The following is a 14,253-nucleotide window of genomic DNA, read 5'->3' on the forward strand; positions in this document are numbered from 1 at the left end:
ACCCTAATTTGCTAACCAATAGTTTGGGGAAAATTGATTATAGATTATAAAGTTGATTAATCTTTGATAATATATCTAAAATTAATTATCTTTTGATCATATGACTCATTTATAATAAAATTTATCTTTTACTCCTATAGTCCTACGGAACCTATAATAAATGATGATCGATTTTGAAAATATTTATCAAAAGTTGATTAGGACACATAAAAAGTTCCTGTAGCTCGACCTCCGGTACCATCTCAAGTCGCGCTTTTGTTTATAACGCCTCTCCAGTCTTGATTATTTACCCCCACCTCTGTCTCTCTCTTCCTCTCTCTGGCGCCCCCAAATCTCTCCAAACTCAACTGCTCTCTCCGGACGCGGGGAAAGATCGAGTTTTTTAGCTGAAACATCTTGGAGGACTGGCCGGCATTTGTAAGATTGTGTTCAAGAACCGGGAGATGAGCTGCTTACCGTGCTCAGGTTCGTCGGGGAAGGAGGCGAAGAGCATGGCGGCGCTCTCGCCGTCCCCCCGGCCTGCGGCGAAGGCGGCACCAGGTAAAGGCCGTATCTTGGGCTCTGGGCTGTCCAATTTTGGCGAAAACTGCTAAGTTTTGATCTATGTGGGATAAACTGCTTAGAAATAGTTGCCTCTTGTAGTTTGGTACTTTTATTCACCAGCGTAGCAGTGAGGATTCACTGCGTTAGTTTTGTATTGATTGTTTATTGATAAGTTTTCCTTGCAGATATATGTGTTGGTTAATTGATCGTTTTGTAATTGGCTTTAGATATTCAAAGTTAATCCGATTTATTGCTGATATAGCGGTGAAGGGAACACAAAACTCATCCTCAGTGTAAACTTGTATTTGGTCTTTCTCTAGAGGTGTAGTGGAAGGGAAGGAAATTTCTGAAGCGAAGCGTGCAGTTACAGTAATTTCGTTCACAGACTTTCTGTCTCAAGCAACCGAACAACAATGTTCCATGTGTTCTATACTCGTGTTGTCTCACTGATTCATTAGTGTGGCCATTTGTTTGCTTCGAGTTTGCTTGAAATAGGGTTCACTCTTTGCGTGGTTGTCGGAGCGAATGGGGAGTTTGACGCAAGTATCCCAATTTTGTTTTTAGCTGCTGGCCATGCAAGTCTGATCCTTGATTTGAAGGCAAGCTATTGCTCATTTGTTTGTTGTGTGACTGCTGCATTTTCTTATCCATCTGCAGCTGGAAATATCTTTTTACATTAAATGCTAGTCAAGTTCCTCATGAAGTGGTTATATTGTTAGCTTTTTTTATTATACATGTCTATTTGGTGTTAATATTTAAAAGCAAGGCATAAGACAACAAAATACTGCTGATATGCTTGTTTATTCTATAAAAGAATCCTACTTTCATGGGATAATCGGACTCCTGATCCTGAAGGATTTGACTCAGTTGCCTGATATTCCCTTCTCAGGTGGAAGTATTTAGCAATTGTAAAGCTAGGTAGGATATTCGGAATGCATTTTTCGTGTCATTTCAACTACTCAAGATAGTAGTACCATGCCTTTTTGTCTTTTGCAGTAGTACGGTCTTTTGTTGCCTGTAAATATTGTCCTGGTGTGCTGTATGGCCTGCGTGCTGAAGATCCTTTAGCTTAGGTTTGCTTCGTTTTCCTGAACCTGCAGTGTTAGTTGCCTATCTGGGTCGTGATTTACTTTTTGGTATCGTGAACTTCTACTCTTCAGTTGCTGTAATTTAGTTTGTGATATAATGAAATCCGGGTTAGCCTGTTATGAAAAACAGTACCGTGCCTTCTCCACCAACTTCACTATACAGAGTGCAACAGTGGAGTAGCTAGTAACAGGTTGAATGTTCCAATAGGTCTAGAGATCTTGCAAGTTGCATCCTGAACCATTTTTTTACACACGGTTTTCTATATGTCTGAGCTGTGTAATTTATCTATATTGACGAAAGCGTATACATTAGTAGTGAGGAATTATATGCTAACTTTTATCTTTTCAATGGGTCAAGTTCGATCAAATTCACGTGCTTCAGGCTCCAGGAAGGAAGATTCTGTACCTGTCCGCAGAGGAGGAAACAATGCACATGGCCCAGCACAGATTTTCACTTTCCGAGAGTTAGCTATTGCTACCAATAATTTCAGAAAAGATTGCATGTTGGGAGAAGGTGGCTTTGGTCGTGTGTATAAAGGACACATGGAGAATGGACAGGTTTGCTAACATTTGCTAACTGTGTTCTAGTTTTTGTAGCCTGCAATCTTGGAGATAGTCTCATTAAGAATAGAAGGGAGAATTCCCCTGATTTTTCTAATTGGTTGAGTGGCTGACATCTTCATTTTTCATGTTCAATACAGGTCATTGCTGTGAAGCAACTTGATAGAAACGGTTTTCAAGGAAATCGTGAATTTCTTGTGGAGGTTCTCATGCTAAGTCTCTTGCACCATCCTAATCTGGTCAGATTAATTGGCTATTGTGCAGATGGTGACCAGCGCCTCCTAGTATATGAATATATGTTGTTGGGGTCGCTAGAAAATCATTTGCATGGTAAGCTTTTCACTCTATTATGGCAATTGTTTCAGTTTACATGTTACCTATAAACCTGGCAGTTAGTTGGCTTAAGATTCAGTTTTTGCACCAAGATAACTCAGTGTGAAAGATAATACTTAAATGTAGATACACTAAATCATACTTTCTCAAGTGTAAATACACAGCAAGTAGATCACGATCCAGTGACTTCCTTATGGGTCGAAAATCACAATAGTTTCTGGGTTTCAGTTTCAACGTTTTGTCAAATTGATTTCTAACCTGCTACATTCAAAAGCGAAAAGGTCCTAGTTATTCTTCACTATCTCACTGTTTTGATACTACTGACAGTCTGAAATCATCTGTAGCATTTTCTAGACACCATCATCCATATTTCTCCTTTTGTAACTCATGATAACACACTCTTGATAGATTGCCCACCAGACAAAGAACCTCTTGACTGGAATACAAGAATGAAGATTGCAGTCGGTGCAGCGAAGGGTCTGGAGTATCTTCATGATAAGGCAAATCCACCTGTCATATACAGAGATTTCAAACCATCAAATATTCTTCTGGGTGAAGACTACTACCCTAAGCTGTCTGACTTTGGGCTTGCGAAACTTGGTCCAGTTGGTGACAAGACTCACGTATCAACAAGAGTTATGGGAACTTATGGATATTGCGCTCCTGAATATGCCATGACAGGACAGTTGACAATAAAATCTGATGTTTATAGCTTCGGTGTTGTCTTCCTTGAACTTATTACAGGCCGCAAGGCAATTGATCACACCCAGCCTTCCAAGGAGCAAAATCTTGTCGCATGGGTAGGTTCAACTGCATTAAGTTATTCCATTTATTTGGGTTAGGGAGGCGAATGTCTTTTGATTTCTTCATGTGCCAAGTGTCTGATCTCCATAAAATCTGCAGGCTCGCCCACTTTTTAGAGACAGAAGGAAGTTTTGCCAGCTGGCTGATCCATTGTTGCAAGGCCGCTATCCCAAAAGGGGTTTGTACCAGGCTTTAGCTGTTGCGGCTATGTGTTTGCAGGAGCAAGCAACATCTCGGCCCCTCATAGGGGATGTTGTCACTGCACTATCTTATCTAGCTTCACATCCTTATGATCCAAATGCACCTTCCACAAAAGATTCTAGGACCTGCCCATCTACCCCAAGGGCAAAAACACACCGACGAACAACAAGTGTTCCTGATGCTCAACATGCTGTTGATTCACTTATTTTGAACTTCCCAGACTTGAGGAAGGAGACTATTGGAGGACGGGAATTTGATCGGGATCGTACTGAAGGTTATGGCAGTGGTAGTAGCTCTGGAAGGAATGATGGCCTGGATGTTCCGGAACTGCTGGCCCTTCATAATGGAAAAGATAACAGCAAAACTGTTAGCATTCACAAGTCCACTGTTAAGGTTGATGCCAGTGAGAAATAGAAAGCAGAGGCAGGCAAATGCTGCAGGAAGCTTTGATAGTACATATGATCAGTGCATTATACCAATCTTTTCATGTTTGCTATCAATTCTACCAGGGACTTTCATCGTTGCTATTCGCTATTGGCGTGATTCTGTTTTGACGGAACTATTGTCGAGAGTTGAGTAGGCTTGTTTTTGCAGACCCGGATAGCCACATGCTCCATGGTTCGTTTTTAGTTGTTTCCATGGAACAGTTTCACAAAATTCTTCCAGGTATACAAGAAGACTACGATGTGATGAAAGGAAGAACCGATCTGTCGCATTCCCATTATGTGTTTCAAACTTCAGACTGTGTTTTGTTCAGTATCAGCTGCATTTCGACTGTAATTAGGCCCTGCAGTATACTTCACTCAGTAATCAGGATGAGTTTTCATGTTTTATTTTTTCTTTCTTAGAGAACACGTTTGATGTGAGAATGTGTTGCAGAGTTGCGGGCTGGCTTGTATGTTTGTACATGTAAAGGAGTTGTTTTCGTATGTAGATTTGTTATCAGAGTTTTTTTGTTTGTCCATACGATGCAATGAAGTCATTACAGACAATATGCCACACAATTCTGTACAGAAAATGTTATTTCGTTCTGCTTGCTTGCTATTTTACATTGAGCTCATATATATTGTTCTACTGGGGAAAAACACTGGTTCAAGAAACTTAATCCTTGTGCCTGGATGATGCTTTTCGTTGGTTTAAGTGGAGTAAATTGGAAGAACTTTAGTACAGAAGGGAGGGGAAAAGAGCAGAGAAAATTCTTACCATGGTTGCTTCACCGTACCTATACCTGCCGCTGCTGCGCGCCACCAGACGGCCTCAACGAGGCCGTCGTCGCCAGCGACGGCTTGCCCAGCTTCGACTGCCACGGTCACCCCGGGGATGGCGTGGAGCCGCAACTTCGGCCGCGTCGATTCCCGTCGCCCACAGATCCTCTTCAGGCTCGCCCATGGACCGGAGTCCTTACGAGGACGGCGATGACGCCGGCGGTGGCCATGGCGCGCGCGCGTCGGCCGTCGGGACTTGGCGAACCAACCAACAGTTTACGACCGCCGTCCAATCGTCCCTCTGCGGCCAAGATTGAGGAAGACGACTTGGTTTGATCAGCGTTCGTTTTAATGGACACATGACCTGATTGTGTGAACCCCTTATCTGCAAACTTCTGCCGTAGCCGAGAGAGCTGGCCTGAATTCTGAAGCTTCTCACTCGCCGGAGGTACGAGATAATCTGAAACTCTAAATGCCAATGCTCGGCATTGACAGCGCAGTGTTGTATATCACATGTCAGTTTCAGAAAAGCTAGAAATAAAATAGTAGAATCTACACTGAGCTCTTGCAACGAAATCATACTTCAGTTTCTAGCTGGAGAAAATAGCCAAGAACGTTGATAGAGCTTTTGCTGACATTGCTGCAATGTATGAATGAGGTTATTCTTGTTTTATGCATCAACTGAAGCATTCTCTGTCATGCATCAAACAGAAGCCAAGACCTATCTATAATCTATCGTTCTAATGTACATCATCTCTACGGTCTACATATTCACAAGCTGTGAATCAAACTCTGTACATCCCTATATGAATGAAATTTTCCAGCTGATCCTTCATCTTTGAGAAAAAACAAGGCCCCGTCTTTTGGCTCTAAATTTGGGCGAGATCAATAATACTGTGGCTATCTGGAACTGCTCCAATCTGTCTGTAAACTAGGTTCAACAATGGAGACATCGATGTCATGCTTTGACAAGAAAATATTGCTGGCCAGATCCTTTTTTAATTGCTTAACGCTTTGAGCTGTGATGATTCTACAGGTGCTCCAGTCATCCGCTTCCATATCAACTCCCAGGTAGGTGAAATGATCTTGAATGCTCAAGTTGAACATGGAGATGCACCTAGCAGCACAAATGAGAGGGCAAATGTTAGAACAGAAGCTACAGAGAAACCGTGTTTGAGTTGTTAGCGAGTTATGAACTGTTAAACCTGCAGCAGTCTGGGTCTTCACCGCTGTCATCACAAATCTGTTCAGTTGTGTTGCCTTCAGAATCCTGGACCCATACCTGAAATTCGATCAGTATGCCCGTTATACGCGTGCAAGGATGTAATGCCACTTCTCTAATACATATTATGAAATTTGATTTCCATGTACCATAACTGATAGGCATAGGGTCTTGATCTTGGGAGCAATGTGGCACTATGAAATGGGTATTTGGTGCTAAGATTGTATTCATGTCATCAGATCGAAAGGTATTTGATGTGTTAACAATCTGCTGCACTGGCAGTTAATTTTTTATCGACGATAGATGATGCACTGTGGGTGTTTATGCATAAGTACATATAGTGTACTTTATATTGACAAGCCTAACAACAACATAAAGGCTAGGGACAAGTTAATATGAAAAAAGAGTATTTTTAAAAAAGTTTATGTGCAAGGTATACCTCTCTTGGGAAGTGGTGGTACGTCAGCTGGGGAAGAAAGGAGAAATAAGGTGGCAAATGTGGCACAACATCGTGTCCATGTGTCACTCGAATCGTGTTGGGTACATATTTGGCGAAGTATGAGGCAAAAGCAGCATTGCCAACACGAGGCTGCCCGAAAGTCATGAGTTGCACACTGTCACTTCCAAGTTTGATCTGTTGAGAAATACTTTGTTAAAGTTGGTTCAAAAAAAAAATCCAGAAGCATTCAAGAGAGCACAGTATGTATCCGTAAAGACTTGGGCCTTAGGATACTTACAGCAAGATCGAGCGCACAAAAAGAAGCCATGGCTCCTCCCATTGAGTGGCCTGTAACTATGACATTGATATCTCCATATGACTTTCTTGCCTTGTGAACAGCACTTGTGATAGCCAGACGCAAAATTGTATTATTATAGGAGGAGAAAAATCCACTGTGCACCTTTAACCAGAGTAATACAAACAAATGAATATTCGAACTTCCGTTTTTATAGGAACAGAGGGATAGACATATCACTGGCATTAACCTTTGCATTCGGCATGTTTGGATAGCTTAGATCAAGCTGCTTCCATATCAAGTTCTCGATCCAATTCTGTACACTGGTTAATCAAGTCTAAACATAAATCACATCTGAACTGAAAACAGTAACATGTAAAGCAGAATTATTATAACTGAGAAGCAAATGAAGCTAGCTCAGTACCTGTTCTCTTGAGTTCCTCTGATTGCAACAACCACCGAATTTAGATTATGAGCTACGCCAACAAATGTCTGTTGCATTATTCAGCCAATGAATGGTGGGTAAAGGACCATACAATGTCATGGAAAATTCAAGATAACTTAATTCAAAATTTGGTGAGATAGGAACCTGCAAGCAGTTCTCCACATCAACAATTAGAGATCTCATCTCAAAGCCCTATTCCAACAGTAGGAAACCATATTAAAACTAGAAACTAATTTATCCAGACCATATCTAGAGAAACAAATTTACGTTTTTAAAAATGGGGGAAATGATTCAACGAGTGGAAGAGAACAAACTTGAAAGTTTCTTACTTGAGTCAAGTCATTGCATCTTGAGCATGTCCATGTATACAGGGCAGTTAAATCTGTCATATACACCTAGACACAAAAGAGAACCGTCAGTTTAAGTTCACTTTGGCATAAAAGGATGAAACAATTGGAAACTGTGCAAATACCAATGACAATATTCAGTTGGAAATAAAAGTCTGAAAAAAGGGTAAAGTTTTAACTTACAGCTGAAGCGTATTCTACAAGAGTCTTTGCAAGAGTATGATTGTAGACGAAACTCTTCTCAATATTCTTGAGACGCAGCTCTGCGATAATGAAATATTTATGCTCATTGTAGTGTTCAACAATGAAAGATTGAATACAAGTATTGACTACAGACACTATATAATATAAGACATTCAACAAAAAAAGAAGAAACAATTTGACAAATGAAAAGATAATAGAATTAATGACTCCGGTCTTGCCCCTATATATTCATAAGCAGGGGCGGACCCACCCTATAGGCGTGGTGGGGCAGCCACCAGCACCCCCCCCCCCTCCTCCGGCAAGACCGCAAGAGCTTCTGTGAATCCCACCGCCGGAAGCAACACAGCGACAAACTTCTTTTCTGTTCGTGAGAACGATCTCACGACAAACAAGACAGGTCACAGGAGGCTACCGATTCATTGTGGGCTTGCTGCCTTTACCTTGGAGTCTTGGACAATTGGGCCAGAGTCTTGGACAATTGGGCTTGCCAGCTTGGAGACAGCCCAATCAACAACCGAATCGTCGATCCCCTCCTGCCTCCCCATCTTTGAACGTTGTGCGGTGCGGGCAAAGCAAAACCTAGCGCTAGCGAGCAGCGGCAACTGGCAAATGACGAGCGGGCGGAGGCGTGCAGCAAGCCTCAAATCGTTGCAGCGGCAGGCCCTAATCCCCTAGCAAAGAGCTTGATGGAGGGAGAGGAAGAGGAGCCTAGGGGAGTGGACTGCATGGAAGGCGCTCCGCCCGTTGCAGCTGCAGCCACTGTGGGGCACGATGCATTTGTGATGTACTTGTATTTTTGGTTTAGTTTGTCACCCGAGTTCGCCCCAACTAAAATTTTTAGCTAGGTCCGTCACTGCTCATAGGCACGGGGAAGTTGGTTTCAACTTCTCAATTCAAATGGCCTTAGCCCTTACGTGACTGCAACACCAACTTCTTTCAACTGGGAAAAAAACACTTTCTTTGGTCATGTTAACTTATCGACTAACGCTTATTGAAGTTTCAATTTCACGTATCCTAGAATCTTGAAACCAAATTCTACGAAATTCAGAGAATCAGCCGCTATGATGAAACATAGCACGCTGGAATCCTTGAAAGATCACAGTAATAATACAGGAAAGAATTAGTTGAGAGACTTATTTAATATTAAGTTGAGGCTCAAATATCTAGTCAGCATACTAGATTCCTCAGAGCAGGTTCAACCTCCAAAAGAATCTCTAATGGTTCTTTGTTGCCATAGCTCATCAACTCATTGCTTTTCTAGAACTGTTTATTTGCAGAGGGCCAACAACGGACCAACCTTCCTTTCCAGCAATTAGGACTCCATTATATGAACAAGGTAGCAGGAAATACCAACTGTCATCCACCAACTTTCCCTCTCTTCTCCACAAAGTTAGAAGTTTTTCTAGATGTCTGTACATGCTTCCGTATGCATCCCCCAACCATAACAATCAGTAAGTGCAGTACACTATTAAAGTTACCGCTTGTCCCCTAAACCGGCAAACAGAACTTCGCCTAATTAACAGAGAAACCGGGTAATTTCATCGGTTAGTTGGCAGCTGCCCCCTTTTCTCTATATACAATTTCAGATGTTTGCGCACACATTGATATGCTTTCGAAATTCATAGAAACCAGTATATACACTGTAAATATCTTGATTACTACTGTTATTATCATTTACCCATACTTGGAACCCACTGAGGCGAACTTAAAACAGTAACCCAGCAAGCATCAAAATTGTAGATTGAGACCAGAGAATCGCATGAAACTACCTCTTCCATGAGAAGCAGCAGGCAGCAATAGCACGAGAGCCACCACGCTGATGCATTTCCATCTCTCCATGAACCTACAGACACGTCCAAACTGAAATCCAATCCAATGAAGCATAGACAGACATCAATCACACAGCCCGGAAACGAATTGAGCAAAGCAATTAGATTATATGTAGGAGCTCCAAAATGCAGGGAGAATGAAAAGGGGCAGGCACTAGGCAGCAATTCCAGAATCAAAATAGACACAAGCTACGACCTCGTCTGAGCAAAAGAGGAGGAAGAAATTAGGGGGGAGAAGGAAAATTAGGGGCGAAGAATCGAACCTTGCGGGGAGCTCGAGACGCCAGGAGAAGGACTGGACGAACAAAATGGGGAGAGAGGAAGGGCCAAGAAACGTACGGCTGGTGCTCGGTGAGTTCTGATGTGGGGGAGGAAGAAGGGTGGGCGCCTCGCCTGCGGCTGGAGGTCGCTTTCTAGGCGCTGTGTTTGGAGGGAGAAGAGAGAGAATATGCTGCTCCTCCGGCTTGGCTATGCTTGCCATTGCCAAGGGCCGAAGACGGTAGGCCAGGCCCTCAAAAGAGACGTCTTTTCCTCATCGAAGAGATCTGTTGGATTGGTAAAGGAGATTAGCATCATGCTGAGGAATCTAGCCGCGATGCCCAGCATCTGAGTTGCAACCGCACCAGCATCAGCGGTGGAACGTTTTTAATATCTGTGAGAATTAGGAAAAAAGAATAGCTGCAGAGCAATCGAACGAAACAGGTCATGGGCGCATTTCTGAACGGGCACAAGACGGAGCTGCAGCCTGGAGGAGAGGGATACGGAAGTCGTCGGTGCCGGGGCGCTGGAGGAGAGGGATACGGAAGTCGTCGGTGCCGGGGCGCTGCCCGTGCAGGTGGACGCCCCTCGCAGGTCCAGCGAGCGGGGTCCATGCATGCGGTGGCGTGTAGAAAACGAAGGCAGGCGCCGTTTGGAGCATCTTCTTCGGGTGCAGCGCGCCCCGAGGGAGTTTTTGACCGGAAACGATGCCGCATCGCCACACGCATCGTTGAGTTGAGTTTTGCTCGCTGACCTGTAGCAAGGATTCGCCACTGCCCACGCCACGTCTCGCCGAACCTAAGGCACGCCGCATTTTGCCGGGAAAATTACCTGCATACTTGTTGGATTATTGAGTAAGGGAGCAACTTTACTAACGGATCTCATAAGGGTATAACGACTAGTAGAGGATATTTACTGAATCGTGATCTATCGTACGACCAAGTTAAAGCTCGCTCCATCAACCTCCTTGATATATATTATGACCTCACAACTAGTCCTCGCTAATAGACATCTATATATAATATATCTAATCTTATTTATTCATTTTTACTTAAATATTTTACTTACTGAGCACCTCCCTTTAACGAACAAAGTTATGATTAGCGTATATAGGCAGTGTCCTGTATTATAGTATTAAATGCTATGGAATAGAGTTTTACGGACCGATTTGACGTCACGCGATAAATTCGCAGGCGGACTCACGGAAGGCTGAAATAGAACGGCTTGGTAAATAAGCTCGTAGCTTACGGCAAAGGGACCGACGAGGCTATCGAAGTAAAATAAAAGTGGAGGCATCCATAGGGATGGGATAGGCCCTACAGTACATCAACACAAGGTGTAGCGCGTGCTTCGTATGGTGATGGCCTAAGAAAAGAATGTCTAGTTAGATATGGGTAAAAAAATAGCCTCACTTGTAAAGTTCCCCTTCTCATGTATATAAAGAAGAGAACAAGTCTAGAATAAGAGTAGGATCTCATCTATAACTAGTTCATAAAACACTTATAACAAAATACACAAGATATAGAATTGTTATTCTTCGGAAGATCTGTACCTAGATAACTCCTGATGTTCTTAAGTTCTAGCATATACACACTTGTTCAAGACGTTTATCACACACCTATCAACCGGTACACTCTAAAATTATTGTCAGAAAATAACCCTCGACAATACTACTAAGGTTTGCTTGTTAAAAGTTATTTTTAAAAGTTAAAACTAAAACAAACAAATAGATTATACAATTTATTTTTCAAAAACTAATTCTATCGTCTACCACGATCTATGAGATATCTCTCAACAGATTTTTACATACGGTGACTAACGATTTTTTTTTATTGATAAATGGGGAGAAATTTGACGACTAAAGTAAGAAACATGCCTAGTGAAGAATAAGTAAGATGCCAAAATTGATAAAGAGGGACTTATCTACATTTGGTATCAAAAACATGCAATGAAGAAACTCTTGCACGGGTCAATTAAGGGCCTGTTTGGTAGAGCTCTCAGAGCAGCTTTTCGGCTGGAATCAGGGGGAGCTCTGCAAAACAGCAGCTTTCAGTTTTTAGCTCCCTGAGTGGAATCCGTGGGAGTGATTCTCTGAAATGAACTAGAAGATGGGGAGCTGAAAAAAACAGCTTCCCCTGATTCACTTCTCGCATAGAATCACTTCCTCCATATAGTTTATTCTAAATAATCACTAGAGAATCACTTTCAGCCACAGAATTACTTCCTCTAGAGAATCACTCTCAACAGAGAATTTAAATTAGTAAGAGCTCTACCAAACAGGCCCTAAGGAAGATAGTGGCAATGGAGAAAGGGGGAGCCATAACAAAAGTGAAACTAAGTGGAAAGAACATGCATTCAAAAAATATGGTAAGGCTTTATACTCTTTATAATTAATATTATTTATTATTTGCCACTTGTTTTGATTGTGTTATCATCAATCACAAAGGAGATTGTAGCGAAAATGGGCCTATTAGGTTATGATTATGATTTTAGTAATTAATAATAATATAGTCATTGGGACTAACATGTTTGTCAAGAATATATATTAGTAGGTCTCATAGATGCAATACACGAAGAAGCCACTGAAGCTGGGACAAAATCTGATTGAATTAAAGAAACCCCAGGAAAAATGACTACAACGGACAGTCCGATGACACCACAAGTATACACACTTAAGTATTTTCCAGAAGGATGAAAAATTGAGCTGAAATGAGATTGTACTCACAGAAAGGTCCGGTGATCAGAATCAGTGTACACCGGAGTATTTAACAGAAGCTCTACAACTATCGAAGACTGGAGATCAATACACCGGAAGGTTCGGTGATAAAAAAAAGTGCAAATCGTAGTATTTTCCCAAAACTCAGAGAAAATGAAGATATACACACCGGAATGTCCAGTGATCAGAATATCAATACATCGAACAGTTGAATAGTGAAAAAGTTGGCTCGATTAGGCTCAAGTATACACACCGGATAGTCCGGTGATGGAGATGAAGTATGCATCGGATAATTTGGTGTTTAGAAGTGGTTCTAAGTGGGTTCTAACGGCTAGTTTCTGAGGCTATACACACCGGATGGTCTGATGCTTGTACCACTGTCTACAATAGATCATTTGGTGTTCACAGTAAAGTTGGGTTGAAACTATATATACCCCTCCACTCATCCATTTGAAGGTGCTGGAGTCCAGAGAATCTCATATACACTTGAGAAGACATCCAAGCATCAAAGTGTTAAAAGTGTTCATCCAAGGCAATTAGCACACCATTAGAGAGTGATTAGTGCTTATAAGCATAGAGAGAAGTGTTGCTAGATGTTGCAATCTAGAGAGTGGATCAAGGAGTGATTCAACCGTGTACCGAGAGGTACGTCGACGCCTTGGAATCTTTGTGACTCACCGGTAATTTATTGACCCTTTGACTTGGTGTGGAGCGGCGGCAAGAAGATTGTGCGGGTACGCGGAGACCCTTGTCTTTGTGACTAAAGCTCTGAAGTGAAGACGGCGCACAAATGATCAAAAGAAATATTAGTGGTGATACCTTTCCTTGATGGCTTAGTGGCTTATCATGTTTAAGGTCTCGTCTTGGTGACTTGTTAGCTCAAGAATCGTGGCTGGAAAAGACTTGGCGATCTGAAGCATATCCTTTGTGGAGCTTCAACGTGGACTAGGGGTGACTTGTGTGCCACTGATACCACGGGATAAAAATTCCTTGCGCCGAGTTTGCCTCTCCACCTTATTTATATTTCTGCATTTACATACCTACAATTTACCTTATTAGAGTAGGTTACAATTCCCTTGAGCGGTAGAATAGACACACTAAATAAATATATAATATATTTAGATACAAATTAAGATAAATTTATCTTATAAATTTTTTAAAGCCATTAACTTTTACATATACTAATTCACCCCTCTTAACATCAACTGACAAATCTACTCTTCCAGATCCACCGTGTCCTCGTCGCACTATTAAAAAAACCTCTTCACTGCCGGCTCATAAAGGGGTTTCAATGTTGGTTTTAGAGCCGGCAGTGAGCAACGGACAGTGATAGTCCCCGACTGTCACTACCAGTCCCCAGACCGGTAGTGAAGAGGTTATCACTGCTGGCTGAAGGCTTCAGCCAACAGTGATAGTCGGGCGCCGAATCAATCTTTTTGGGGATGGAAAAATTGAAAAAAAAAAATTGCACCCGAGGAACCCCACGCCGTCGCAAGTCACAAGTCACGTGATTTTTCGCACGAAATACGCACGCGTGCGGTTTGTGGCATTCGAACTCGGAACCTCTCAGCTCACGCGATACGTCCTTACCATCCCACCACAGAAATACTAGTGATATCATTAACATATGCAATCCTTTTGACATTTTCTGTCTGAAACTTCAAACGATTATTTGGATATCTAAATGATATCAAATGAAAAATTTCAACTACAAAGTTGTAGATCTCATCGAGGGCTAAAGTTTATCCTCATCCAACTTTATA

General features: G+C 42.1%; 2 protein-coding genes across 2 annotated transcripts; one reads left to right on the forward strand and one right to left on the reverse strand.

The window, feature by feature from the left end:
* The first annotated feature begins 253 nt into the window (after nucleotides 1-253).
* Nucleotides 254-4,574, forward strand: LOC133892000 (probable serine/threonine-protein kinase PBL7). The gene is made up of 5 exons (XM_062332738.1): nucleotides 254-540; nucleotides 1,990-2,189; nucleotides 2,333-2,522; nucleotides 2,934-3,325; nucleotides 3,429-4,574. The coding sequence occupies exons 1-5, from the start codon at nucleotides 444-446 to the stop codon at nucleotides 3,942-3,944; spliced, it is 1,395 nt and encodes a 464-aa protein (XP_062188722.1). The 5' UTR covers nucleotides 254-443; the 3' UTR covers nucleotides 3,945-4,574.
* Nucleotides 4,575-5,339: 765 nt separating this feature from the next.
* Nucleotides 5,340-10,496, reverse strand: LOC133892001 (lipase-like). The gene is made up of 11 exons (XM_062332739.1): nucleotides 9,780-10,496; nucleotides 9,457-9,530; nucleotides 7,667-7,746; nucleotides 7,466-7,531; nucleotides 7,281-7,328; nucleotides 7,116-7,183; nucleotides 6,942-7,014; nucleotides 6,695-6,856; nucleotides 6,397-6,591; nucleotides 5,941-6,017; nucleotides 5,340-5,852 (listed from the first exon to the last, which is right to left on the reverse strand). Exons 1-11 carry the CDS (start codon nucleotides 9,995-9,997, stop codon nucleotides 5,636-5,638), a joined length of 1,278 nt encoding a protein of 425 aa, XP_062188723.1. The 5' UTR covers nucleotides 9,998-10,496; the 3' UTR covers nucleotides 5,340-5,635.
* Between the last annotated feature and the right edge of the window lie 3,757 nt (nucleotides 10,497-14,253).

Source organism: Phragmites australis, chromosome 15 (genome assembly GCF_958298935.1).
Source record: "Phragmites australis chromosome 15, lpPhrAust1.1, whole genome shotgun sequence".
Taxonomy (NCBI): Eukaryota; Viridiplantae; Streptophyta; class Magnoliopsida; order Poales; family Poaceae; genus Phragmites; species Phragmites australis.